General features: G+C 33.9%; 1 protein-coding gene across 3 annotated transcripts; it reads left to right on the plus strand.

The window, feature by feature from the left end:
* The first annotated feature begins 13,390 nt into the window (after nucleotides 1–13,390).
* LOC132627186 (PHD finger protein EHD3) lies at nucleotides 13,391–27,492 on the plus strand. Of its 3 annotated transcripts, XM_060342381.1 has the most exons (7): nucleotides 13,727–13,882; nucleotides 14,749–15,062; nucleotides 19,176–19,412; nucleotides 19,516–19,836; nucleotides 25,059–25,148; nucleotides 25,250–25,294; nucleotides 26,173–27,492. In XM_060342381.1, exons 2-7 carry the CDS (start codon nucleotides 14,820–14,822, stop codon nucleotides 27,058–27,060), a joined length of 1,824 nt encoding a protein of 607 aa, XP_060198364.1. In that variant the 5' UTR covers nucleotides 13,727–13,882; nucleotides 14,749–14,819; the 3' UTR covers nucleotides 27,061–27,492. The 3 variants fall into 3 exon arrangements, with proteins under 3 accessions (XP_060198363.1, XP_060198364.1, XP_060198362.1); XM_060342380.1 differs by lacking the exons at nucleotides 13,727–13,882; nucleotides 25,059–25,148; nucleotides 25,250–25,294 and adding an exon at nucleotides 13,391–13,414; XM_060342379.1 differs by lacking the exons at nucleotides 25,059–25,148; nucleotides 25,250–25,294.
* Nucleotides 27,493–27,532: the final 40 nt, after the last annotated feature.

Raw genomic sequence — 27,532 nt, forward strand, 5'->3', positions numbered from 1 at the left:
GAGATTGCCAAACTTAATTCAAGCTATCCTGGGGGGTTGTCAGCATGCATTAACACGGCTAGGGAGCTTTTATCTGATTCAAAGACCGGGAAAACTTGTATGATGGTTTTTCGCCTTCCGTAAGTAACTGAATCTCGTGTTACTTTTCAGCCAAACTTATTTCGTTTGTGGGAGCTATTCTTTTGGGTGACTACTTATATTCATAATTAAGCTTTACTGAGAAATTCGTAATAGAAGCCCATGAGTATCTCTATCAAATACTGAATGCTTCTATTTAAGCACAATTGTGGTCTTGTTAGACTCTGACCATTTCTTCAGAGTAGATTATTTAGCTGTTTCTTGCATGGTGCTACATTCGATAAAGTGTTGGGGATGAAGCTTGGGGGATGAGGCAGAGCTGTGTCGTTTATTTTGGATGTTAAAGTCGTCAGTTACCATATTTCTCATCTCTCTGTCTCTATTGGACTGCATAGAATCTTAAGTCATCTATCACTTCCATTCTTGTTATCGGCTCCATGAAAAAAAGAAGTTATTTAGTAGTTATGTCTATTTCAGCAGCTAAATGACGAAGGGTTGGGAAATGTCATGGTTCTGTAGGTCGGAGTATGTTAGCTAGTCTCTTCCACTTTGCATCCTCTATCTAGTTTAGTCAACAGCCATAAGAGAAACTATAGAAAACAACTCCCTTTTCCATCCCTCGCCCTGGTTTGGGTTGCGAGAGCTTTCCAAGTCTAAGCCACTATAATCTGCATCTAATAGACTAATAGTCATTTTGACAGTAAGAAGTCATGTTGTGATAATGAGTTCAAGTGTTTGCACAATTTGATGGCTGTGTTAGGTTCTATTTCATAATTCCTTGGAGAAACAACTTTAGAAGTATGTACACGACTAACACGAGTATGTTGACTTCTCTCTGCCTGTTATTGTGCCATAACCTATATATGTACTGAGAGAATTTGGTTTGAGTTCCAACCTATGGTGTCTCTCTGGTCTGAATTAACTGAGACATCCAGTGTACGTACCATGCAGCAGGATATAATCCTGAAGTGACAATTCGATGTATTCGATGTATTAGTATTATATTGTTACTGCATTTGGAACTCCAGCTGGGAGACATGAGGATAATTTTGATTTTCTTTCGAGTTAAAGCATATCTATGATTGGTGTTCCGTATATCAGAATTTGCTTGCTCCTCAAAAGGAATCATTGTGGAGGGAGATGGGATGGGAAAATTTATTGGCTGTTAAAGAGGAAATATATGTTATCTGTCAATAATGTATAATATATTTATTTTGTGACAGTGAGTAGTATAAAATGAAAAATGAACTTGAAATAAGGATAACATGTGAATTATACATGATATCTTGCAGATTATGAGCCTCTTTGATACTTGACAGCTACTTGGAGGATAAACTGTAGACACTAAAATCTCTCCAGTTCAATCTATCCTCTGCACTACAACGAGTTACAAAAAAAATAAAAAAATAGGGAAACTTATATAAATGACTACATTTGGGGGTTATTTTTTAGGCATATCTACGCTTTAGCTAATCACATTTCGTAGCTACAGTAGACGCGCGCTACAGTAGATTGTATTCAAAATTCGGTTGTGCCAGATTTTGATGTATTCAAGTTAAATTTCACTGTATTCAAGTCAAATTCTGATGCATTCAAGTTAGATGTATTCAACTAAATTTAATCCAAGTCAAATGTATTCAACTCAACCGTATTCATTTGTAGCTACTTTTACACTGTATTCACTTTATTATATTTAAAATTAGTTGTACACAAAAAAATATCCTTCAAAATACAAGAAACAAAAATACGCCCCAAACACATTTTTGCACTAAAAATTAACGAATACACTCAAATACGGAATACAAGAAATAAAATACACCCCAAACACTGGATCGTATGCTAAAAAATTAATGAATATACTCATAAAAGAAGCACTATTTTCCAAATCCGGCACCGGAAAATGACCAGATCTGATATTACCAGAGGCGAGAAAATACCGACCATGCTTGCTGAAAACGACAAAACAACCATAAAATTAAAAAAATCACCGCCACTTTCACTCCCATCACCGCCGGGTAGATTTGAGCCACAACAACACTATTACACTCCGATCTGAGAAATACTCAGAGATATGAACTTAATTTCTATGAAGAATACGAGCAACAAGACGAAGAAGAAGTAGGGAACGAAGAGTCTTGTTCATACAGAGAGAGCTTAGAGAGAGAGGGAAGGGAGGGAGAGAGGGAGGAGAGAGAAAAATGTGGATACTAGGGTTGCTTTTTTATTTTAACATATTTGTATGTTTTAATTATATAGTGTAATTAATATACACCTTTTAGCTATAAAGCGTAAATAAATTAAAGTATAGCTATTAGATAAAAATAATGTCCAATGTTAGCTGCACCACCTAGATTTCCCAAAAAAATATGTTCTCTCTGTTTGTGCAAATGAGACCAAATGAATAAAGTCCAACTTGTATGATCTTTCGGCAGTAGCAATTAAAGTTCATCATTATCAATGCTCCGCTTAGCAAGTAATCACACTCAAAGATAATGTTGTCAAGGTTAACAAAATGTTCATTCGACATTGGATAACATATTAGATTAAAATCTATCTTCTGAAATATTTCAAGAATTTCGAACATGATCTTTTTAAACCAGATTATTGACAAAAGTTTATCAAAGAACCAATAATGTTTAAGCAAAAACTATTTACTAAGAATGTAGTAAAATGCCAAATCAGGATTTACAGATACTCGCCGTTTGGGAGGTACTAGTGACTAGTGAGACATGCAAACCTTGACAGTAATTAAGTGCCTCACGGGTGAGACGTTTATCAAATGCATATTTTACGCCTTGAGAGTGGTATAAAATAATGTATCAAGATTAAAAATACAAATAAAAAATTGAATAAAACAATACCAAATTCTATACCGTGATATTTCATTTAACCCCTTAAACCAAACGAGTCCTAAGAATATTTGAGTTAGCCTCACAGAAGGTCATTCAACTTGTAGTATGACTGCTATAAATCCATCAAACTTATTTTTCAAACCCTGAAATCAATCAACTTTCACTTTATTTCAGGCAATGTCATTTGACAATTTCCGGCCAATTTTCCCAAAAATCACAATCATTTCATTAAAAAATATTTTTTATAGTGAAAGAGCTCCATGACCACAAATAAATTGCCCATATCTAAAATCCTACCCATTAGATTAAAAAACCCAACCCAATTGGAAGGTCTGAATTCTCATAATACTTGTGCAAAAAGAAGGCTGTTAGCTTAGCTTAAAATAGACATCACAAAATCGTACTCTATGACAAATGATACGAAGAACTAAAGTTAAGTGAGAGTTGAATGATTTTGTAGTTAGAAAAATAAGTTATTGATTTTACTGCAATCGTACTAAAGTTGAATGATCTTCTATGAAATTAACAGTAAAACTATTTTATGTGCATTATACTATGGATTGTGTTAAATAAAGAGATGAGATTAGTGTTGGGATCGAAATAACATGACGTCATGTGGAAGTTAATAATTGTAAACCTTGAACATCGATAAATAAGATGATAAAAAAATCTATACTAAATGAATCATAATATTTTGATATGGTTTGGCCAATTAACTGGCCTACACATGAAAAACTAAAATAAAAGCATTAAAACTATTGAGAAAAGAATACTATTGTGTTTTTGTTTGAATGGAATATCCTCAATTTATAGAATTGCAGAACTTTTCCTTAAAGAAAAAGGGATAAATATAGTAAAGTCATTTTTCACAAAGAAAACTTTTTCTACCAATTTTTTTTTTTTGAAATAAAACACAATTATGGAAGAATACAAATAAGATAGAAATTTCATGTCAAACAAGGGTATCAAGATCATTTCACTTACATAGCCGCTAGTGGTTAGTTAAGTAGATTAGTTAGTATAGTTGATAATAGTTTGTGAGATATTTGTACTATATTAGAAGAGTAGGTTGGATCGTCGTCCACCCACTCTTCTAATATAGTTAAATTATATATAAAAAAATAATAAGATGGGGCCCACTCTTCTAATATAGTTAAAATTTTTAAAAAAATAAGGTGGGTCCACGTGAAGAAGTAGGAGACAATTGAAAAAAAAAATTAAAAATTAAAAACATTTAAATAATGATAATAAGTTCAGAAAATGGTAAAGGTACGGTTAGAGAAAATTTAAAGAAGAGAAATTCATGAAAAAAGAAATAACGATTTAAATTGAATATAAAAACCGCTAAAGAAGTCTAAAACCAAAAGATTTATAACTTATACCTTTGGGTATAAGCTTAGACACATATGTCTCACACAAATAATGAGGAATAACATCAAGAAGACGAAATATAAACAGTCAAGAAACGTATACACATATTTTCTTAAAATGATGAACTTGGTCTATACTTAAAAATTTAAGACTGCAACAGAAGCTAACACATGAAAGCGCTTCTCAGTGTTGTTGAGTAGAAAGAGATGATGGCATGAAAGTCGGTAGGAGAAAGTGTATTTCAAATCTTTCTATTGGAGAACCAAACCAGGAAACTCATATATGGGAGAAGCGATCTAAGTAAAATAATTTATTGATATTTTCAATTAATTGAATTATAATACATTCTATAATAAAAATTCCATAATTATATTACTAAAAGGTACTCTCTCTGTCCTAATTTATATGACATAGTTTGACTAGACACGAAGTTTAAAAAGGAAAGAAAAGACCTTTGAAACATATGGTCTAAAACAAGTCATAGATATTTGTGTGGATTTGAATCATTTCATTAAGGTAAAAGAGAAAGTTTCAAGTTAAATGATTTCTAAACATAAAAATATATCATTCTTTTAAGACAGACTAAAAAAAAGCGTGGTACTATTTTTTGTGTTGGACCTGTGCTGGCACGAACTTTCATCATCTAGTATCTATAAATGTCTCTAATCGGACTCATTTGATCAAGTTTTGGATTAAGACTTCATACAAATTCTTCTCTCCTTTTTCCTTCAGCTTCCTACTCTTGATCTAGGTTTCATAATCCACTACTAAAACATCTCCAACTAATTTCTCACTGAAAAATATCCAGTGGCTATTTCCACTAAAATATCGGTGGGAAAAAAAATTTAAATAGTAGCGCTTTCACAGAAAAATTATGAAGTTTTTCAGTGTTTCAATAGAAACATGTTTTTCACCATGCGTTTTCCCAAGCTGGTTCTGTGGGAGTGAGGTGAAAAAAATCATATTCTATAGCATAAATTTCCCACTGAACGTCAGTGGAAAAAAATTTCTGTTTCTGGTAGTGCCCATCGATCTTTTAAATTACATCACAGTATTAGAACGTTAAGCAAGAAATTCTAGCTTATGTTCATATCTTGCTTTCGCTATCAATATTGAATTCTGTAAATTTGTGATTTTTTTTTTTTTAAGTTCATAGCCAATGAAAATGACTGGAGAACAAATCTCTCAACTTCTTGGTTCAAATCAAGTTCATCTGGTTCGAATCAAGTCCATGGAATAGAGTACAATCATTTTGTTTCTTCATCCTTCAAATGTCAGCAAAATTTAAATTATCACATTTCAGTTCACAGGTATTAAAAATTACCCTACGCAGTTTAGATCTATAAAAATTACTTTGTTGGATAGAAATAAACTTGGGATAGTAAATGGTTCATCTAAGAAATAAAAATGCTCAGGATTTATGTGAGATCACTGGAAAGGATTTGAGGGGGAGGGGGGGGGGGGGGGGATAATATACTAATCAAACGCGTTGGGATCGAAATAATTAGGGCGTCATGCAGAAGCTTATAATTGCAAAACTTTAATGACGATAAATCAGACAACAAAATAAAACATACTAAAAGAGACATAATATTATAATATGGTTTGATCGATTGATCTACATATGAAAAACTAATATAAAAACTTAAAAATTATTGATAGAAAACCTCCCCCTAAATAAAACTGTCTAAAACACTACATTATGGATACTTTTGTGTGTTGTTTATGAGAAGAAAGAATTTCCTTTTTATAGAAGTCCGAAATTTCTGCTCCAAGAAAAAAAAATATAGATATGGTAGAATCACTTTCCACAAAGAAAACTTTTTCTATCAAGAATTTTTTTTTGAACTAAAGCACAATTATGATAGAATTCAAATAAGGTAGAAAATTTAGAACAATGCACACACTCTTTAGGAAGATCTGCATGAAAGGTTTAACCATGTTGATGGTTCCAGAACATTCAATTTACATAAAGAAATAGTTACTTTAACACAATGTTGCAAATTCAATATATCATGAAAGAACCACACATTGAAATTCATTGTCATTTTGTGAGAGAAAGTATCCCCACAAGGACTTGTTACAACCAAGTGCATAGCTACTAAGGATTAACCTGCTAATGTTCTCACCAAAAGGCTTAGCAAAGCGCAACACGAGTATTTAAAATCGCACGAAAGATTTGATCATGTCGATGGTTTCAGACCATTCAATTTACATAAAGAAATAGTTACTTTAACACATTGTTGCAAGTTCAATGTATCATGAAAGAAACACACATATTAAAATTGATTGTCATTTTGTGAGAGAAAGTATCCAACAAGGACCTGTTAAAACCAAGTGCATAGCTACTAAGGATTAACATGCTAATGTTCTCACCAAAAGTAAGTGCAACACAAGTATTTAAAATCCAAGCTAGGTGGTGTTCCAACATCTTTATACCAAGATTAGCTAGAGGTGAAGTGTTAAATGAAGAAATGAGACTCAAGGATATCAAGGTCATTTCACCTACTATCCGTTAGCGGTTAGTTAAATAGGATTAAGGATTAGTTAAATAGGTTAATTAATTAATATATCTAATTATAGTTAGTGAGATATCTATAGATATCTTGATTTGTAATTATTTGCTCAAGTTTGGGAATACACTTTTTATACAACTCCTCTCTTTTCATCTTCTTCCTCTTGTTTTTAGGTTCATACCGTTCAATTTTCTAATTACATCAGATTGTCTCTCCATAATTTTTATCTTTAAAATTTCCTTTTAAGTAGTATTTGATAGTGAATTACAAATATGATGTTACAATTGAGAATTTGGAGAGTCATAGTATTATTATTGTGCTTACGATTACCCTTGGATTGTAAGATTGATTTTGGTGTGTTCTTTTCTTTGAATTTTATAACAAAATTTACTTAATATAATTTATATCCCTTCACAATCATATGCTATTGAATGTTAGTTTCATTTTAAAAAAATTAAAAGTTAAAAGTCTAATGAAATTTATATCCCACCCTACCATCTATGTATATAATAAAGCTTCGAAGAGGTGATATGGCATGCCTCTAAAGCCTAGAATAGCATTTATCTTTTTTTCCCCCTCAAATTTTTGACATTTTTCTTAATTTTTGTATTTATGTGATATAAAATTTATTTCTTAATTACAATTCTCTTAATTATCCATCTCTTTTTCAGTTTAGAAAGCCCAAAAGTCATTATCATTAATTTAGTGATATTTTATTGCAATAAAACAATATAAACATGGAAATATAGGAATCTCCTCCTCGCAACAATCTGTATAGGTATATATTTCTATCTTCTAAATAGATCTCATTACTATTAATTCTTAATTAGTCTAATTAACTTCTTTTTAAATTATTTCTCTTCTAATTACTTTGAGTTTATAAGAACACGTTTTAAAAGAAATCTGTAACGTTTATAAGCCATGATATATTTTGCCATTTCACTATTCAGTTTTCCTCTCAATGAGGTCTTTTAGTTTTTGGAATTGTTTATTCATTGTGTCAATTATGTTAGTTCAGCAAATCATTTGCTGGTCTTAGACATGAAACACGAGGAAACAGACAAAGGGTTGCAGTTGGGGGTGATTGATCTCACACATGTTTCTTCTACTTCCTTTTTCTTTTTATTATTTTGAATAAAGACATAAAAAAACTACAGGAGATAAAGAATATTAGAGGTAAATTCTTATATATTATCACATCATTCAGGAGATTCATTAATATTTGTCATTCATATTCAATGTGATGTTCCACGCTCTCACATATGAAGCAAGAGTTGATTTTGGAGGTTCCATGAATTTCCTTTTATCATTTGCTTATACATTGTTATTATATGGTGATTTTTTTTTTTTCATTCATTCTTTTGATTTGCCAGGTTCCTAAACAAATGATGATAGGCTTCAAAAAGTAAAACCATTTGATGACTTAAATCCAACAACAAACAGATGGCCAACACTTCAAGTATTATTTTTCAGAATTTTCAATAAAACCAAAACACATCAAATTTGATTATGTTCATTGAGAACTTGTAGGGGAGTAGGGAGGAAGGCGAATTAGCTCAATATATATATTATAGACATTGGTGGGTCATTATAGTTAATTTTCTTTACTCCTTAGTTTTCTTTTTATGGAGTTTTTGTCGATCACCTCTATCATTTGGTTACTTACTAGAACAGGGCTTTAATTTATATATAGGACGTAGGTTGGAAAATTAGCTGTCAAGATAAAAAAGGGCAAGTTTGTTCTTTATCCTCTGAAATTTTATCAGAAAATTAATTTTTCAGAAAGTTTTTTTCAATTGCCTTGGTTTCTCCCAACCCCCCCACCCCCTTTTTTTTTTTAAAATAAATAAATAAATAATATTGTATGCCTCTGACGTGTTCTTGCAGTTCATTTTTTCTTTATGTCCGTGAAACAGACATCATTAACTAATTCTTTTTTCTTTTGATAAGTCTATGTATTTGTAGTTTGTCTTTTTTATACTTTCTTAGTTTTATATATGTAGCGGCATTAAACTATGATTTTACCAACTAGAAACATCTAAAAATATATTCTGAAACATTTATCGTGTGAAGAAAAGGAAAAAGATGTACATATTCTCTTCATTTCTTTTTATTTTTTATAAGTATATTTAGTGTTATTGGTTGTCGAACTTTAATTATTTGTAGACGACCATAGAACTTAATGAAGACTATATACTTATTTTTTGATAACTTTAGTAAGCAGTTTTATGAGAGATGATCAAGTAATTGTTTCCACTTCAATTTGTTATTTCAAATATACGTCCAATACGCTCATAAAAAATTTTGGCCATACGGAAATTTAATCATTTAATGAATATTAAGGTGAATAGAGGATTTGAGAATTATCAATTTCTTAAATTTTTATTCTCTCAACTTCTAAGATATCACAAATAATTTTAATGTAGATGCAAGATTTATTGCTTTTTTGTTTTATAAAGGCTGAAGTGACTAAAACACCCCTAAATTTGGCACGAATTGCAACTTTAGTCCTCAAACTATTGATGCACTTCAAGACACCCCTAAGCTCTAACTGGATTTTAATTCATCCTCGCGTTGCTACATGGCAAAGCAAGTGTGCACAAACACTTTCAGGCGCGTAGGAGGCTCCACATCAGCTTTTTTTAAAAATAAAATTAAAAAATAATTTTTTTTCATTTCTTCAATTTTTTTCCCTAATCCAACATCTAAATCAGCCCCTTCCTCCATTAAAAAGTATTTTTTCTTAAAAAAAAAACCTAGATAAAACCATTTTTTTTAAATGTGGAAAACCCATTTTTAAAAAAATAATTCTGGACTGGATTTTTTATTAAAAAATTTGGAAATTTTTAAATCTAGAAAACTTGATTTTTTTTATTAAAAACCCTGGATTTTTTTTAAAATCTAGAAAACTGAATAAACCCATTTTTCTTAAAAACAAAATGTAGAAAATTAAATTTTAATTAAAAACCAGGATTTTTCTGAAATCTGGATTACTGATTTTTCTTAAGAATAAAGTGGAAAACTGAAAAAAAAAAATCTAGATTTAAAAAATAATCTAATTTACCGGGATTTTTTTTTTTAAAATAGGTTTTCCTCATTTTAAAAAAAATCAGTTTTTTCATATTTGTATAAAACTCCAGTTTTCTAGTTCTTTTTTAAAGAATTGTCCTAAAAGAATCATGAAAATCTGGATTTTTAGGACACTTTTTAAAAAAAATCAAGTTTTCATTTTTTTTAAATCCATTTTTTTAAAGATATTTTAATTAAAAATCTACTTTTCCATTTTTTTTAAATAATCAAATTTCAAGATTAACAAAAAAATCCATTGTTTAAGATTTTTTATAAAAAAAAAAAAAAACAGTTTTACCTTTAAATTTTTTTTATCTACGTGGAGGACACATAGGATGAAAATGCCAAGTGGACAGCGAGTGCATTCCACTTGATGTGGCATGGCAACGCGTGGGTGAATTAAAATCCAGTTAGCCAAGTTTAGGGGTGTCTTGAAGTGCATCAATAGTTTGGGGACTAAAGTTGCAATTCGTGTCAAATTTAGGGGTGTTTTAGTTATTTCAGCCTTTTATAAATTAAGTTGCTTCCCGGTAAAATCATATGGAAAAGAGAAAAAGGAAAAAAAAAATCCAATATTGAGGTTATGATAAATTTGTAGATACTATCTTCATTTTCAAGAGGTTATAATATTTCCAAGCAAGAAATTGTTTAGATTAAAACTATTCCGAGTCAAAAGCTTCATTAAAAAGGAAAGAAATACATATCAATTCTTACTAATATGATTACGATAAGTTTATTCTTTGTATTTGCTTAATTTGTCTTGTTTTTATAACCATGCAAAACGCGGATATATTCACTAGTTATAGTATAAAGGGTAAAGTACATATATATACATATTAAAGAGAAATATTTACGAAATATAATGATAGTTTTCTATTTACAAAACATAACATTACAAACCCTATAAGAAACATACTTTAAAAAATATATATATAATTATTTTTTTTCGCTCAAAAATTTATGTATGAAAGTTGTATGAAATGTGTATATCTCGCTCAAGGCTTAAAAAAGTCGCTCAAAATTTAGTATATGAAAACTGTATGAAATGTGTGTATCTCGTTCAAGGCTTACAAAATCCGCTCAAAATTGTATGTATGAAAACGGTATGAAATTTATATCTCGCTCAAGGCTTAGAATTTCGCTCACATTTCGTGTATAAAGTTCATGTTAGATTTCTCTAAAATTAATACAATGGCAACAACATTGTATACAACATTCAAGACTTAAAATAATTGCTTAAATTTTTGTATATAAAATGTGTATATCTTGCTCAAGGCTTAAAAAATTAGCTCAAATTTTGTGTATGAAAAACGTATGAAGTGTGTATATCTTGATCAAGACTTAAACATTACGCTCAAATTTTATATATGAGAATGGTATGAAATGTGTTTATCTCGCTTAAGACTTAGAATTTCATTCACATTTTGTGTATGAAAAATTATATTAAAAATTTCGCTTACACATACACATTTCATACACAAAAATTTGAAGTAATTTTTTAAGCCTTTGGGTAATTTTTTTTTAAATATAATTTTTTTTAAAGTTTAAAATAAAATTATTTTAAAAAAAAAATATAATTTTTAAAAATATTATTTTATGAAAATAAAATAAAAATGAAAAATATATGAAAATCCGTCATGTTTCGTAAAATATTGTTATGTTTTGTAAATAAAGAAAACTATCGTCACGTTTCGTAAATATTTCTCCTTAACATGTATATATACGTAGTTTTCCGTCGTATAAAATATGAGGCCTTAAATTCCCACGTTTCAAATATTTATTATGGGACTCCCACTTTCTTTATTTTGCACCACTACTCACCCCTCCTTCGTAATAGTATTCTATTTGTTTGATCTTATATGACAAATATTAAACCTTGGAATCTTGATTATGTTTTTTCAAATGTAGTTATAAAATATTAATAGGGCTTTTTAAATTTTATGTCAATTAGGGCAAAATAATTATCGATTTTAAGCCATTTTTATTTTCTTACCCGAGTTAGCTATAAAGTTGGATCGACGGCAGAGGAGCAATGGAGGCGAAAGAGATGACGCATACACTCGTACAAGACGCTCAGTCGTACCAACAACTTTTTCGATGTTAACTTTTATGCCAATTAGGGCAAAATAATTATCCGTTTTAGCCCATTTTTATTTTCTTGCCCAAGTTAGCCATAAAGTTGGATCGACTGCAGAGGAGTAATGGAGGAGAAAGAGATGACGCCATACACAAGTGAAGTAACAGAGAGAAAGGAATGTCGGCTCGTTCAAGATGCTTAGTCGTACTGGCGACTGTTACGATTTTAACTCTACTCTTGCTTTCCTCCAAGAAAGGTACTCTTTTCAATTCTTTTTAGCGTGTGGATAAAATACTTAGCTGACATTTAATATTCGTACAAGGAGTTCCCACAAAGTGCTCTGCCACTGGGGAGTTGGCGGCGGGGGAGTAAATATTGCCCATTGTGGTGGTCGGTACATCGGTGGAGGAAGGGGAACATTAGTTGAAGCTAGGGAATTTAAAATATTTTTTATAGATAAGTTTGTATAATTTTGTATAACAGTGTAAAAGTGTATATGAATAGTAGTTCTTATACACTACTACGCACATTTATACAAGGTTGATACATTATCTCCAGTAAATGTATAAAGTTGTATACTATAGTATACTATTGTATATACACTTTTATACAAGGTTGATACATTGTCTACTCTAGGTGTATAAAGTTATATATTATTATATAATATTGTATACCGTGAAAAAGTGACTATGTGAGTGTAATTTAAAAATATGACTACGCGGATGTAATTTTAAATGTTCGATTGTACATTATTGAAATTTCCCCAAATTATTATGTATATATCTCACTCGAAAAAAATAATTAATATCCAAATTGACACTGAAGTTAGATGCTTTGGCTTTCATGCTTTGACTGAACGGTTATTAGAATGGAGAAATTTCAATAAGGTACAATTCAACATTCACAACGGTGTTCTAACCCAAATCCGCAATATAATTGGGTATCGACATCAGCCGGTCCGTCCTAAATGCAAACAATAACCGTTACCGTCAATTTCCGATCAACAGTGGAACTACTGCACATAGAATTTAGTTAAAGTTAGTTAAGTAGTTCACAACATTAGTTAGTGAGTAGTTAGTTTGTTAATTACCCTTCCATGTAAAACTTCTTTCCGTCTCAAGAACTAGAACACTAACTACTTTAATGATTTTCAATTAATTCTACCATTGGAGAGAAGTACAGTAACAACAGGTAAACAACAATCTACCTCTATTTACAGAGCAAAAGAAAAACAAGGAACGCCAAAAGATTGAGAAAGATTCAGATGCAATAGAAGAAATAACAACAGTAAAAAAAGCGGTGATCTTCCAAACTGTCAATAGAAACTCCACGCGTTGAGTTATCAGCGCAGTCAAGAGTAATATGCGATATGTATGTTTTACCGTGAAGTAAAGTAGACTAGCTCATTGGAACAACTATTTCATCCTGTGAATATCAGCCATGTCAGGCAGGTATGTTGACGATGAGGTGTGTTCTTATTGCCTCTTATATATTACTAGTACTTATATTCTACTATATTTGTTTGATTTTACATGATAATATCATACCTGTAAGTAATCTGAATTTATGATTTTCTTATTCTTTAAACCCCTTTATTTTTCTTTTTTGTCAGGAAATTAACAAAAACCGTGTTGTAACTTGTAACCCAAAAATCCGTAATACATCGTCCTAAATCAAGACAATAAACCGTTACCGTCAATTTCCAGTCAGCAGTAGAAACTGCACACAATATAATAATAGTAATAAACAGAAGAACAAAAAAAAATATTATTTCCAGTTAACTTAAACTTGCCAAAAAAGCGGAAAGAGCCCTCTAAGTTTTCAAATTTAAAACAAGGCGCTAGGATAAGACCCAACTCTTTCTCTCTCTGCCATTTTCATACTCAAATTCACTCAAAAACTTCTATACATATACTCAGGTAAAATTAAATCCCTTAAATCTTCCATTTTTTGTATAATTTCTTTGAATGTATGTTCTTTATAAGTTAATTATTTGCTTGAACTTTTGTTTTTTTATTGAGATGTTGCAGTTTTTTTTTAGTTATTTTTGAGTTGTTTGGATTAAGGGTTTTATTTATTGTGATAATCTTGAAATGCATGTTGTTTTGTTACATAAATGAGAATTAGAATGTTTTTTGATGGAAAGTTTTTGGGATTTTTTTTTTTTTTTGTGTGGAATTTAGTTTTATTTTTATTTTGTAGAGATTTAGGGATTAGGGTTTTTTTTCTTGATTTACTGAGGTGGTATAAATGGTTGATGAAGTAAAAAAGAATTCTTTTTCTTGATATGGTTGTCACTTTCTTTGTTATTGACAGTGTTTTGTTGATATTTGGTATTGATTTTTAGCTTTTTTGAGTTTGTTTAGAGATAGAGGTTAATTTTATTGTCAAAACAGTGAAATGGATTTTGTTTTGTTGATTGACAGAGAAAGTAGATTTTTTTTTTTTTTTGGGGGGGGGGGGGGTGGGGGACCCTGGTTTGATTTTTCTTGTGGAATTTTAGTTTTATTTGCTGTAGAGATTCAGGGATTAGGGTTTTTTCCCTTGATTTACTGAGGAGATAAAAATGGTTGATGAAGTAAAAATGCATTTTTTTTTTCTCTTGAAATGCTTGTTACTTTCTATGCTATTGAGAGTTGTTTTGTTGATATTCAGTTTTGGATTTTTACCTTTTTTGAGTATTTTGGGTTGTTTAAGATAGAGGTTTAGTTTTGAAATGGATTATGTTTTGTAGATTACCAGAGAAATTAGAAATATCTTATGGTGCAAAGTGGTTTTTTTGCAGTGGAAATTTAGTTCTCTTTGCTCTAAAGATCTTGGAATTAGGGTTTTGGTTGATTTGCCAAGAAGGCAGAAATGGTTGGTGAAGATAAAGGAGATAGCGATGGTGCTTATGCTATTTTGGGTTTGTCGGCTGAAAATGGTCAAACTGTAAAGAAACTGAAGGGCCCCCCAGTTAAAGTCGAGAATGGTGATACTGATACAAATGCTGGTGGGTCATCAGGCAATGTTTGTCGTACTTACAAGAGGCGGAAGCGTATGAAAGTAGTAGAAAATGGCAACGTTCCGGGGCACTCTTCTGGTCAAAGTTCTAATAAGGTCTGGTGATCTTTACATGAACTCTTGAAATGACCTTTTTCATCTTATGTTTCTTACCTTTTCTTATGCATAATCTCTTAGTCTCTTCTCTATCCTTCATCAAATGATATGGAATAAGCAGTTCTGGATCTAATGATGTAATTTGATTGTTATGCCCCAGCCCCACAAATAATACTGTATAGTATGTTTATCTTGTTCCTTTATAAAAAAAAAATGATACTCTCGTTCTTTCTTCGCAATCATCTCTATATGAGGTAGCAATTTTTTTCTTGGTTCGTTCTCTAAACTTGGGCTGTTTATAGAGTTACTTGGAAGACAGATAATTTTGAAAACCTATCTTTTTTTGTCTTCTCAATAAAGAATTGGTTCTACTCGATATGAAGGGTGCCCATGTGAAGCTTCTTGAGAAGGAAGAAGAGGTGGTGCCCCTTGGGAACTCTCCCCTCTCCCCTCTCCCCCAACCCAAATTAAACCAGATAACAGAAGTATAGATCATTTGTACCAAGATGTTAAAAATGTCATTCATAAGCATAATCCAGAAAATACAATTTCATACGTAGTTTATGTTTTGAATGTGGTTTTATCTTTCAAGGTTGATTCGTCTGCCATCAAATGTACAAGTATCTTTTTCCCCTCTGCTTCTGGTCCCAGAACCAATATCAAGTTTGAAGTTCATCTTATTAGTACCAAATTCTACCAAGTTACCAGCTGGAGATCCATTGTGGCGGTCATCATATGATTAACTGCTAAGTACAAAATTAAGCTCTTGTTCCGCTATCTGTAATGTTCTGCGAGGAAGAAAACCTGAAGTATCTCTGCTCTTTACACAAGAAACACCTCCTAACAATTTTTCTCCTCAAATTACTTAATACATAAAGATTTTCAAGATACTAGAGCACAACTGAAGCCACTTTCCGTGACTTTTTATGATTCCCAATGGGAGAAAAGTTTCTACTCAATGACGTAAATCATCCTTTAGATAGATCTAATAATCCATGCCCCTGCGTCTTCTTACATTCCTTTCTCCCCAACTCATTTTTTTTGATAAAGTAAATCCTAAAACCAACACGCTTTCTCCCCCACTCATTTTCATATCAAATAACTTGGATGCTGCGCAGGAAGATCCTTAGTTGCTTAGATTAAAGTAACCAGGGGCGGATGCAACATTATGTATATTTTCGATGGGGAACACTACTTTTTGGGTAAAAATTCACTAAAATTGCAACAAAATAGTAGATTTGAACCCATAACTTACAAATATAATGGCTTCAATACTAAGAACCTTAAAGGTTGAACTCATAAAGTGTAAATCTTAGATCTGCCTCTGATTATGTAACTTGTCTTCTTTTCACTTCCTTTAAGTGATGCCACCTTTGACTCTTGAGATTTGCGATTGACCCTGATCTTTCTTTTTGAATGCATCATGTGCGTCTTTTGGCATGTTTTTCTTGTGATTCTTTAGGCTTCCTTCTTGTTCTCCTTTTTGTCCTTTTGTATTAAAGCTTTACTTTCTGTTCATGCTTTCTGCAATTTCAGCACGTAAAGCTGTTCTTTATGAATACTATATGGTACAATTTTAAAGTGGAGTAGTGTGAGCTACGCTGTCTGTCTAATAGAAATTGTTACGGCACAGACTTTTATTTGAAAGAAATGTTGTGAAAAGTAGAAAATGCACTGTGATTTTTGGTGATGTGCCAGTTGGGTTAGCGGCTGTGTACAAAATGAAATCTCTCTTGGGTAACTGCAAGAGCTATCTGGCGTCTAGTGTTCCAGCCTGCTTTGCTCTACATGAAGGATTAACAGCACACGGCAAAGGTCTACTGACTTTTCAAGTGCAAAGCTCAATTAATGTATGGAATTAGTGCAGAAATATGCAGAATCTAGAAAACATGAAAGAATATATGACACAAGAAAAAATACCTGTACAACAACAATGATATTGAAAGAGAAATTAAAATATTGTGATTAAGTGGATTTTTGGAGCAAAAACCATGTTAATTAAGTTGAAGAACCATATCATTTTTTTTTTTGAGACCGGTAACTTGTATATTTTTATATATACATATATATATATATATATTAAACCTGCACCATAACAGGGCAGCCATACTTACAAAAACCTCACCATGCTTAGGACTAATTTTTCACAAGGAACCTATCATATCAACTAGTGATTCGGCCTCCTCTACATAGTTTTCTTTACACCAAAAGTGAAACAAAATAATACAATTCATCTTGATTTTCTGCACAAAATTGCATTTGTCTTCAAAAACTCTATTGTTCCTCTTCTGCCAAATTATCCACCAAATAACAGCTGGAACAAGTTTCCACCAACTCTCTTGTCTTACTGCTCCCCCATTATAGTTCCAGCACTTCAATAGCTCACAGCTGGTTGCCGGCATAGTTCAACTTAGTCCTACCATGTTCAAGAAGAGTTGCCACTATTGTATAGTGAAAGGACAATGTAGAACTAGGTGAGAGTTACTTTCTCTGGCTGCATCACACAGAACACATCTAGTGCATAGATGAAAACCCCTTCTCCTTAAGTTTTCCTGGGTGAGACATGCTTCTCTTGCTATCAGCCAAGAGAAACATGAAACCTTATAAGGAGCCTTAGTCTTCCAAATGAATTTCCATGGTCACTGATCAGATTGTGTATATTGCCTAAGCTGATAATTGTATACTGATTTGACAGTAAAGATACCATTATTGCCATGTTTCCAGCACAAAGAGTCCTCAGATTCTTTAAAACCTTGAAATGGTTCCAAGGTCTTGAACAAATCCACAGATCTTTCCAATTCTTAGTCATGTAATAATCTTCTGAAAGTAATATTCCATCCATGCACTCCTTTAGCTGAGTCAAGTTTTGCATCTGGTAGAGTAACAATATTTATAGAACTCAGGGAACAAGTCTTTTAAAGAACCATGCCCAGGCCAGTTGTCATGCGAAAAGAAAATTTTACTTCCATTGCCCCACTTTTAAACTGATATTTTCAGCCAGAGATGGCCACAATGATCTAATAGCTTTCCAAACTCCAACTCCAAAGGGGCTATTCACTGTATTAGAGCACCACTGTTCTTCTTGGCCATATTTATCATGCACAAACCTCCTCCATAATGCATTGGCCTCCATGTTATATCTCCATAACCACTTCATAAGTAAGCTTTGATTATGGATTTTGAGATCTCTAATGCCAAGTCCTCCATCCTTCTTACTGGTGATGAGGCATTCCCATTTAACCAAATGGATTACTTTCTTTTCTTTGTTGCCTTGCCAAATGAAATTTCTCCTCAATGAATCTATTCTTTTCAGAACATTAGATGGGATAGGAAACAAAGACATGACATATGTGGGGAGGGCATCCTATACACTGTTGACTAAAATGACTCTGCGCCCTATGATAAGTACTGCCCCTTCCAAATAGCAAGCCTCTTTTCACACCTTTCCAAAACACCATTCCAAATTTCCAGAGCTTTACTTTTTGCGATCCCACCTCACATCCTAGAGCATCTGCTAGCACTTGAATATTATCCACTTGATTGACTGGAAAAAGCATACTCTTATTCCAGTTAACATGTAGCCCTGATACTGCTTCAAAAATCACCAAAATAGATCTCAAATATTCCACCTGGTTGATATCTGCATCACAGAAAACCAGTGAATCATCTGCATATAGTGAATCAGATGCAAAGATGCAATTTCACGTTTTCTTACTCCAAATTTCTAATTTCCTATTATGAAGTATTCACCTAGTTTGTTTTCTTTAACAATTATGTACTATATGTACTGTTTAGTACTGCTTTCTTTTAAAGAGAGCTCATGAGCCTAGTGAATTATCCCGATTCTCCAGAAATGTTTGTTGGCTGGTTTTTTTCTGAGAGTGCCTCGTGTCATTGCTGCCTGCAATACGGATTGCTTCAAGGCTTAAATCACGCTCTTGACAATGTCACAGTTACTCTTAAGTGATGCACTTCCAATTAAGAAATCCCGTCCATTAAGTACTTGGTGGTGGTTTTCTTCTTGTTTCTTGCTGCTCCCTGTTTTTGTTTGTCCATGTGCCCTATATTGTTCTTGTTTTTTGATATACAACTGGTTTGCTTGATTTTATGCAGTCAATGAATGAACCACTAGATACAGCTCTTAACAAAAGTTCTTGCACACAAGCTAGTGTAGATCATGTGAAACCACCTGGTCTTCTGAATGATTCCAGTTATGGGCTTGTTAGAAATTGGAAGGCTGCTGCTCTGAAGCAGATGTTTCAATCATTAGAGAGTGATGGTGGTTTGAAAGGATGTATTCAAGAGGCACTGGCATCACATTCAGAAGCTGGTTGTGCTGTTGAAGCTAAGGTATTTCTATCGCAAAGTATCTGGATAACCTAATATGCACTAGTAAATCACTGTTTCCTTTGTTGTTAACTGTTCTTTGATAGCTCATTGCTTGTTTCTTCAGGAATCTGGAAAATGCTGTGCAGATGGGAACAGATGTTCTCCGCCATCACAGTTTGTATCTCAAGGAATCCAGAATGGAACAAAAACAGTGTCTAATGGATCAGTGGATGAGCCAAAAAGTTGCACTGCGACAGAGCTCTGCCAGCACATGTTTCTTGATATTGTCAAATCAGAAAAGTTTGCTCAACTATGTCATGTGCTCTTTGAAAATTTTGAAGGCATGAAGGCTGACAAAGTTTTTGATATCAGTCTTATTCACTCAAGGATGAAAGATGGATCTTATGAGGGCTCATCCCTCCTTTTTCACTCAGATATTCAACAGGTATTGTTTTGTATCTTCTGTTTGCGCTTTGAATTCAGGAAACTGGCCATGCAGTGCATTACTTGGAATTAGCTAACAATCTAGCAAGAATCTCTTAGGTTCCTGCATATGATTTTGCTGTCACGTACTTGTCTCGCATCCTCTCTGCTTAGTTTCTCATTTTCTGGGTCTTATAAAATGAACTCTCAGCCTGAGTTAGCTTTAAGATACTTGTTATTGGCATTTATTCATTTTCTGCTTTAGCTTGTGCATGTGTTAAGTTCTTATGAATCTTCATTTTGCTTCTTGAAAAAGGAGTGAATTTCTTATGTTTTGACTTCTAGCGATGGTAGTTGGTTGGGTAAGAATACTCAAATCTGTTACCTTCTATTCCAAACCTCACGGCAATTCTTCATGGTTCTTCCCTGGTCAAGAACCCACGTGTCTCAATTCCTAGATGCTCTTAAAGGATTGATACAATCTGTTAAGGATTCCATATGTTGCGCTGTTATGCTGCATTAACTTCACATGTTGAAGCATACAGCTGACATATCCAGTAACTTTATTGCACATAGGAAACACTTAATGAAATTCTTTAATTAACAGCTGAAAATTACGGATGTATTCAAGTAATTCAACTGACTGAAACAGTGTTATTAAAGGCGAGTGCCTTGTCGCCTATGACAAGAGGCGAGGCGATGGAGTATCGCCTATTTCCGGCGAGGCGACCAGTCTCCAAAAAGGCGAGAAGAGGTGACGAGGCGAGAAGAAGGCGACGAGGCAAGAAAGGCGTCGCCTTTTTAAAAAAAGAAAGAAAAGAGGCTGAATTAAAACATAAAATGCAAAGTTAGGGTTTTACGATACTTATCTCTCAGTCGACCGGAAGTCTGGAACTGTGCGACTTCACTGAAGATCTTGAAGAAGAATTAGAATAGACTCTTATTATTGCTTGTCTTGTGAATTATTGAGTCATTCAAGTTCTATACGTTTAGTATCTACCATCTACTTTTAATTTTTGAATTGAAATATTTGCTCAGATGTTATTGCTATTGAGATTTTGATTATTTATATATGCAATTAAATATTTAACTTTTTTGGTATTAATTGGCGCCTCACTTCAAAAAGGCCAGCGCCTCACCTCTCGCTTCTTAAAAAGGTGAGGCAGGCCCTTGTCGCCGCGCGCCTCCCAAGCAATTCAATCAAAATCAATAGTCCCTAGATCTGCTTCTGTTTGTACTGACTCATGGGAGACGGACATTACAAAATTCACAATACAGATGTTAACCTCATTCGCTAGTTATCTTGTTTATCGTTGCATTCCTACCTTATATTGGTCTTCCATTTAATGTGATATCAATGAAGAAAGCTCAATGAGAAAGTATTCTTATTTTGAGAAAGTAATAAATCGTCCACAAAATTATTTATCAAAAAATTATAAAATAAAATTTCTGTAACTGTGAATAAATAAAATGAACTGTCAGTGTACATATGGTGGATACACTCCTATTGGGGAAATTTTATAATGGGTGAGACACAAGTATGACTAGTTGTGTGAGGGATTTTCAATAAAAGGATGACTGTAATGTGGGACCAATTGACAGAAAAAAATATGGGACTCATTATCTCTTCTTTCCTATTTCTTCAGCTAACTCCCAAATTCATTTCTGGCCAGTGAATACTTGAGACTGCAGCTCATTACATAACAGAAGCTTCCGAAGTTGCTGGTGATGTAGCTAGTTACAACAAGAAGCATCCCAATGGGGATTGCAGAAACTTTTCCTTTTTGGTATTTCCTGACTTGTATGTACTTTTAGTGGTAGAACATATCTTTCTAAGAGATATTGAAAGCAAAATATTTGTAATTGTAAGATTCCTAGTAGTCTTCCTTCATTGTTACTGAATAAAACCCATAATTTCAGAAAAGAAGGAAAAAAATCTTTCTTCTTTCCACCAATCTTGAACCAATAGCTCTTCAAGTTGTTCTTCATTCACAACCTTCTTTTCAGTTCCGCCAATACCCATTTGTAGTTTCCAAAGTTTTCAATAACATCATCCTTTGTTTTACTTTATCAATCCTTTTACCATTTTCACTATCCATATTGTCAATTCCTTGCAAATGCTTGTACTTTTCTAATTTTTTGGATATTCCATTTCCCAAATCAAAATAGAGAGAGGAACGGAGAAAATACAGATGAGAGAGTTGCGGATTGAACAACGTCGTCCCCATTTCTGTCTTTGAACTCGGGGCTGGGGTTGTATTGGCATTTGAGGCCTGTTCTGATGAAGAGAGAGAAAATATAAAGTAGCAGAGGGATGGGTGATGTCCAGGAGTGAGAAATGTGGAGAGGGGATAGATTGAGCGGCCAAGGGTGAGGAGAGGAGGATATCAATTCTATATAAAGAGATTGATATAGAAATTAGGGGTCCCACAATTTACAATTGTCATGAAATGAGAATCTCATACAACTAAGAATACTGGTGTCTCACACCAAATATTTCTCCCCTTATTGAGACATACAGGAAAGTTGTAAAGCTGCACAGAGCGTTAGTGCTGAATTGAAATTGAGTAGCTGTACCTGATGATAAATCTTAATTACTGGGGAACCTTGTTAGATATCCCTCTTAAACCAAAGAAGACCATTTCCATTACAAATCTTAGGAATCCGTCCAGTGTTATATAAAACTTCCATCTGCATTCCTTCTTAAAAACTTGTATCTGCATTCCATTCAAATCAATATGGCACTCTTGAGCAGAAACTGCGTCGTGTATTTCTGGGAATGATTTATTTTGGTGTGAAATTCTTCGATGCTACATAAACATTTTTTAGGATAAATCAACAAGGTGTGTGTTCTTTGTCTGGGAAGGTTTATGATGGGTGGGAAAGTCTTTTAGTCAAATTAATGATTGATATTTTTTGGGGTGGAGACTGGGAGTATTTGGATTTTGGATTGCATACTAACTGTATTGAGTATTGCATGCGTGCTATTGTGGTAGTTAAAAGTGGGTGCTTTATGACTGCATACTTTGGGCTTTGGCCATGAAAATACTGGAAACAGTCAATGTTTCCAGTTAAATGAGTTTTAACTTGATGTAAGTGGGATCCTTTGATTAGTAAAATGGTCTAAAGATCAATGTAACGAGGGAAAGAGATTTATTTAGCTTATGTGTATATTTGGCTTGCCGAATAATACACTTGAGTGGTGAAAGCTATGCTTGATTTAGCAGTTAAATCGTGTCTTGCTTCAGGAATTGGGTCCTCATTAAAGAGATGGTTTTAATGAGGAAAGATGACATGGATGGTTTTTATGAGGAAAGATGACATGGACATTCTTGCTGAGAGAACGTTACGCAGTTCTCTAATCTAGGAAACTTAGCTGTCTTACTGCTGCCAAACTAACAGGCGAAGGGGTCCCGGTGTGTCCTCCCCCTGGCTTAATTTACTTGACCTGTTCTTAATTTACTTGACCTGTTTTGATTGTCTACGTAGTTATAATTTAAGTTTCATTATTTTAAGACTTTGAATAATATTAGATGGAAAGTGTGAAAGTAGTATTTTGTTTAATGGATGTGCACAAAGTGTAACGGCTTATTGCTATTCAATACTGTGAATTTTGGTGATCGGGAACTTAGGCTTTTTGTAAAGGAATTAAAATATGGATCTGATGGGTTTGAGTACCCCGAGGAAGGTCCCAGATCGACATCTAGTTGTAGTGGATCCTATCTTTGCTTGGGGGGTATCTCTATAATAAGGAAAAATCTGGGTCCACATCTGTCCTTTTTTGCTTGAGTACTTTTAGCTCTCGTCTTAGTAATTCTTCCTCTTTTCAAGGTTTTTTTTTTATGCGTTGTGAAATGACAGATTCTTCATTTGCCAATGAATTGGATGGAGCAGTTCAGCTCTATTTCGTCCCGTCTAGAGTTCTAAGTTCCTTCAAATTACTTTAAAATATTGGTAAAAAAGAGATTCCTTGCATGAAATCCTGTATAGTTCATTATTGTTGCATGCTGCTTGTACCTTCCTGCATTATTAGTATGTTAAGATAATTGTTTTTGGTCTAACTTAACACCAAAAGTTAGTTCGTGAGGTGAGAATTCTCAAGACCATAAAGGAGACGACCCCCCATTCTTCCGACCAATACGGGACAATTAACGCTCCCTCCCCCAGCCCCATCCCGCACATCCAGGAGAGGTCATTTTGGAAGCGTGGACATCATAACATAGTTGCCCAATTCGTTATCATTATCGAGAAAATACATAGTTGCCCAATATTGGCAAGAATTGGATTGTTTTGGCGCTGATACTATGTAAGAAAATAGAATTTGGGTCTAAGCCAACTGAAAAAGCTAGCTCATGCGGTGAAAATTTCCCAAAACCATACAAGGAGACAACCTCCCATTCTTTCAACCAATATGGACACTTAACAAAGTAGAAAGGAGATAATGAACTGATGTTGAAAATAATAAAGAATCATTTTGCAACATTTCAGTTATGAAGGGACTGTCTTATGTGTATTGGTGACTGGTTCGCCCGTAATAATTTTTGCTCCCTGCTTTCAACTAATGCTTCTTACGAAGTATCATTATAACCATGGTATGGTCCTCACAAGTCACAACTAACCGCAATCATGTCTTGGTTTCCTTGCATATCTTTAAACCAGAACTGCAGTCAAACAGCAAAGCATAGACAGTTTTATAGGCTTTTGCTCAACCATTGTGGTGATCGTCAGATTCCAGAAATTTGGATTATTAATAGAGTACCAAGATGGTACAGAAAGGTACAAAAACCAACAAGCATAAGAAACATCAACACATCAAGTAATCCCTCCTAGCGAGCTTAAGAAATCCATGTACTGATCCAGGCTATCTACCCTACTGCTATTACACCAGAATATATATTGGGGACCTGACTGTTTGACGGGGTATATCACAGTCAAGCTGTGTTTTAATGATGTATTTCCACTGATATATTGGTAGTTTTGCGATCTTGTTGGAAAGGATTTAACACTTTTGAATTTTGATAGACTAGTGCTAAATCCATATTAGTGGATTCATGATTTGTGTTGGCGTATCAGTACCGATATATTTGGGGGTATGGGATATTCTTAGTCAACTAAAACTATGAAATATTTCTTAATAGTTGATGCATACCTCTGAAAATATCACCTCGTCAGTGGTCTATAATATAATTAACCATTGGATGGTTCAGACGACTAACTCATGTATCTTATGCGAATTATTTGCAGATGTGGGCAAAGCTTCATGAAGTTGGCAGTGAAATGATTGCTCTTTCAAAGAGCCTTTCAGAAATATCAAGGGCTTGTTTCCGTGCTCAGGTATGTGGTTTCTTGCTAACACTTGGTTCATTGAGCTGCTTCTGTCTTTTGCACGCACTGCTGGTGAAACTGACTATGATTTTAACCTCTTACCTCTTTAGGTGAGCAGTTCAATGCTTGAAAACACTGAAGATGCAAAAGAGGAGGCAAGTCTTCTTTTATGTAATGCTTTAGTATTTCCATTCTTAGTGGTAGACTGTTCTTCAGGTGGTTTTGGTTGTTCTCTAGTTTGCTGCTTGGAGGAGAAAAAGCGCGTGAAATTGTCGGGCCAAAAATTTCAAATTGTTCACTGTTCTTGTTTCATAAAATTTCTCACTCAATGTAAACCTCCCATTTATGGAAATTTGGTTGTGACATATGCCCGCTACCAACCAAGTACTTGCAGTTATTCCAGATTTCTTGTTGAACCACTCAGGCAAACAGTGTTGCCAAGCTCCTAAAAGTGGTGTTGCAAGCCCTTTATGGGAAGATACCATCTAAAAAAAGCCCTTTTTGGGGAGATATAGGCACCTGCCTTATATAATGCTCACTGGACCGAAGGTGTGACCAGGGACCCAAGTTTCAAATCCCAGCAGAGCCAAAATTACACTAGGTGGTTTCTTCCGATGTGTGTAAGCCTTGTTGCTGAGTTTATTGGGCACCTGTGCTAGGACAAGGTGGCAGGTACCCGATAGAATAGTCAAGGTGTGTCCAACTGGCCTGAACACCACCATATGGAAAAAAAAAACCTCACTGCATATTTGTTTTGCTTTTGGTTTCAATTCTTAAGGATCCACATTCTTGAAATTATTCTCTTCGTTCAAATATAAAAGTATTAAGGAAAAAAATCTTGCTTCTGGCTTGGACTCAGGGCTGCAATTTGATACCTACTCTATGAAACTGACCAAGTAAAAATCACCAAAATCCTGAGGGATTGCCTTGGCGTCGTATTTTCAATTCTTTCCACAACTTGAAACTGATAGATATATTTAAGTATTAGGAACTTCAAGTTTACTATATTTTCTCTTCTTTTTGATGTTGACAGTTAGTTGCTAAAATGGAACAAGCAGAGACCTATGGTGTAAATAAAAGATGTGCTTGCCAATGTTGTGGGGAAAAAGCAGATGGCACGGATAGTTTAGCTTGTGATTCATGTGAGGAGATTTACCATGTCTCTTGTGTTGAGCCTATTGTTAAAGATATTCCCCTAAGAAGTTGGTATTGTGCCAAATGTACTGCGAAAGGAATTGAATCGCCCCATGACAACTGTGTAGTATGTGAAAGACTCAATGCGTCTAGATCAGTGATTATTGAAGATGTGGTTGAAGACCTTACATCTGAAGACATGCTTCTTGATTTGGAGGAGAGCGCAAGTGGTTTAGAGGATGAAGAAAAACTGTCTGAAGGAGTTGGTGATTTGCCGCACTGTTGCAACATATGTAAAACTGAGGTGAGGAGTGATGAAGATTTTAGAGAATGTGGTCATCCCTTCTGCCCTCACAAATATTACCATGAGAGGTGCTTGACTAGAAAGCAGTTGGATGTTTATGGCCCTTGCTGGTACTGCCCGTCGTGTCTCTGTAGAGCTTGCCTTAAAGATTGTGATGATGACAAAATTGTACTTTGTGACGGCTGCGATCATGCTTATCATATTTTCTGCATGCAGCCACCACAGACTTCAATACCTAGTGGGAAATGGTTTTGCAAAAAATGTAATGTGCAGATACAGCGTATACACAAAGCAAAAAGGACATTTGAGACTTTGCAAAATGAATTGAAGAAGAAAAATGAACAATGTGCAGGATTAGGTGTACCAAAAGGTAAGAATGAGGAAGGTTCACATAAATCTGGAGGCGTGGAAATGCTTCTAAATGCTGCTAAAACTCTGAACTGCCAGGAGGAATCAGCTGCTTTAGGATCAAAAGACCGATAGGACTCGATTATTGCATGAATCATGGTAGCTCTGTATACAACGGATGTGGTTCCAGTCCAGTTGACAGTAGTACATGACCTGGTTACTGGTTCTTTGTGGCCTGTAAGAAAGATACAAGTGGTAAACTGACTTTCAGATTTTGGTAGCATACAATTTCTTGTCTAACTGATAGTCCTAACAAGCCATGCCTGTAGTGTTTCAGATTGTATTTTCTGGTACATATTCTTTCTTGGGATAATCAGCAACTGATGTTCCATTTGTTGTAAAATGAGAAGAGCATACAGATTAGCTCACTTTCTGAATATCAAAGTGAAGTACTCTATCCTGATCTGTTGTAATATGCTATTGCTGCGTCGACTGTATCAATTTAAATAGGGTCATAATTAGCATGCTTTATATCAAGTTACGTGCGGCTCTATCCGTCTATTTTCATGTTGATGCTTTACTCAACTCCTAGTAAACAGGCGTTCAG

Source organism: Lycium barbarum, chromosome 2 (assembly GCF_019175385.1).
Source record: "Lycium barbarum isolate Lr01 chromosome 2, ASM1917538v2, whole genome shotgun sequence".
In the NCBI taxonomy this organism is placed as follows: Eukaryota; Viridiplantae; Streptophyta; class Magnoliopsida; order Solanales; family Solanaceae; genus Lycium; species Lycium barbarum.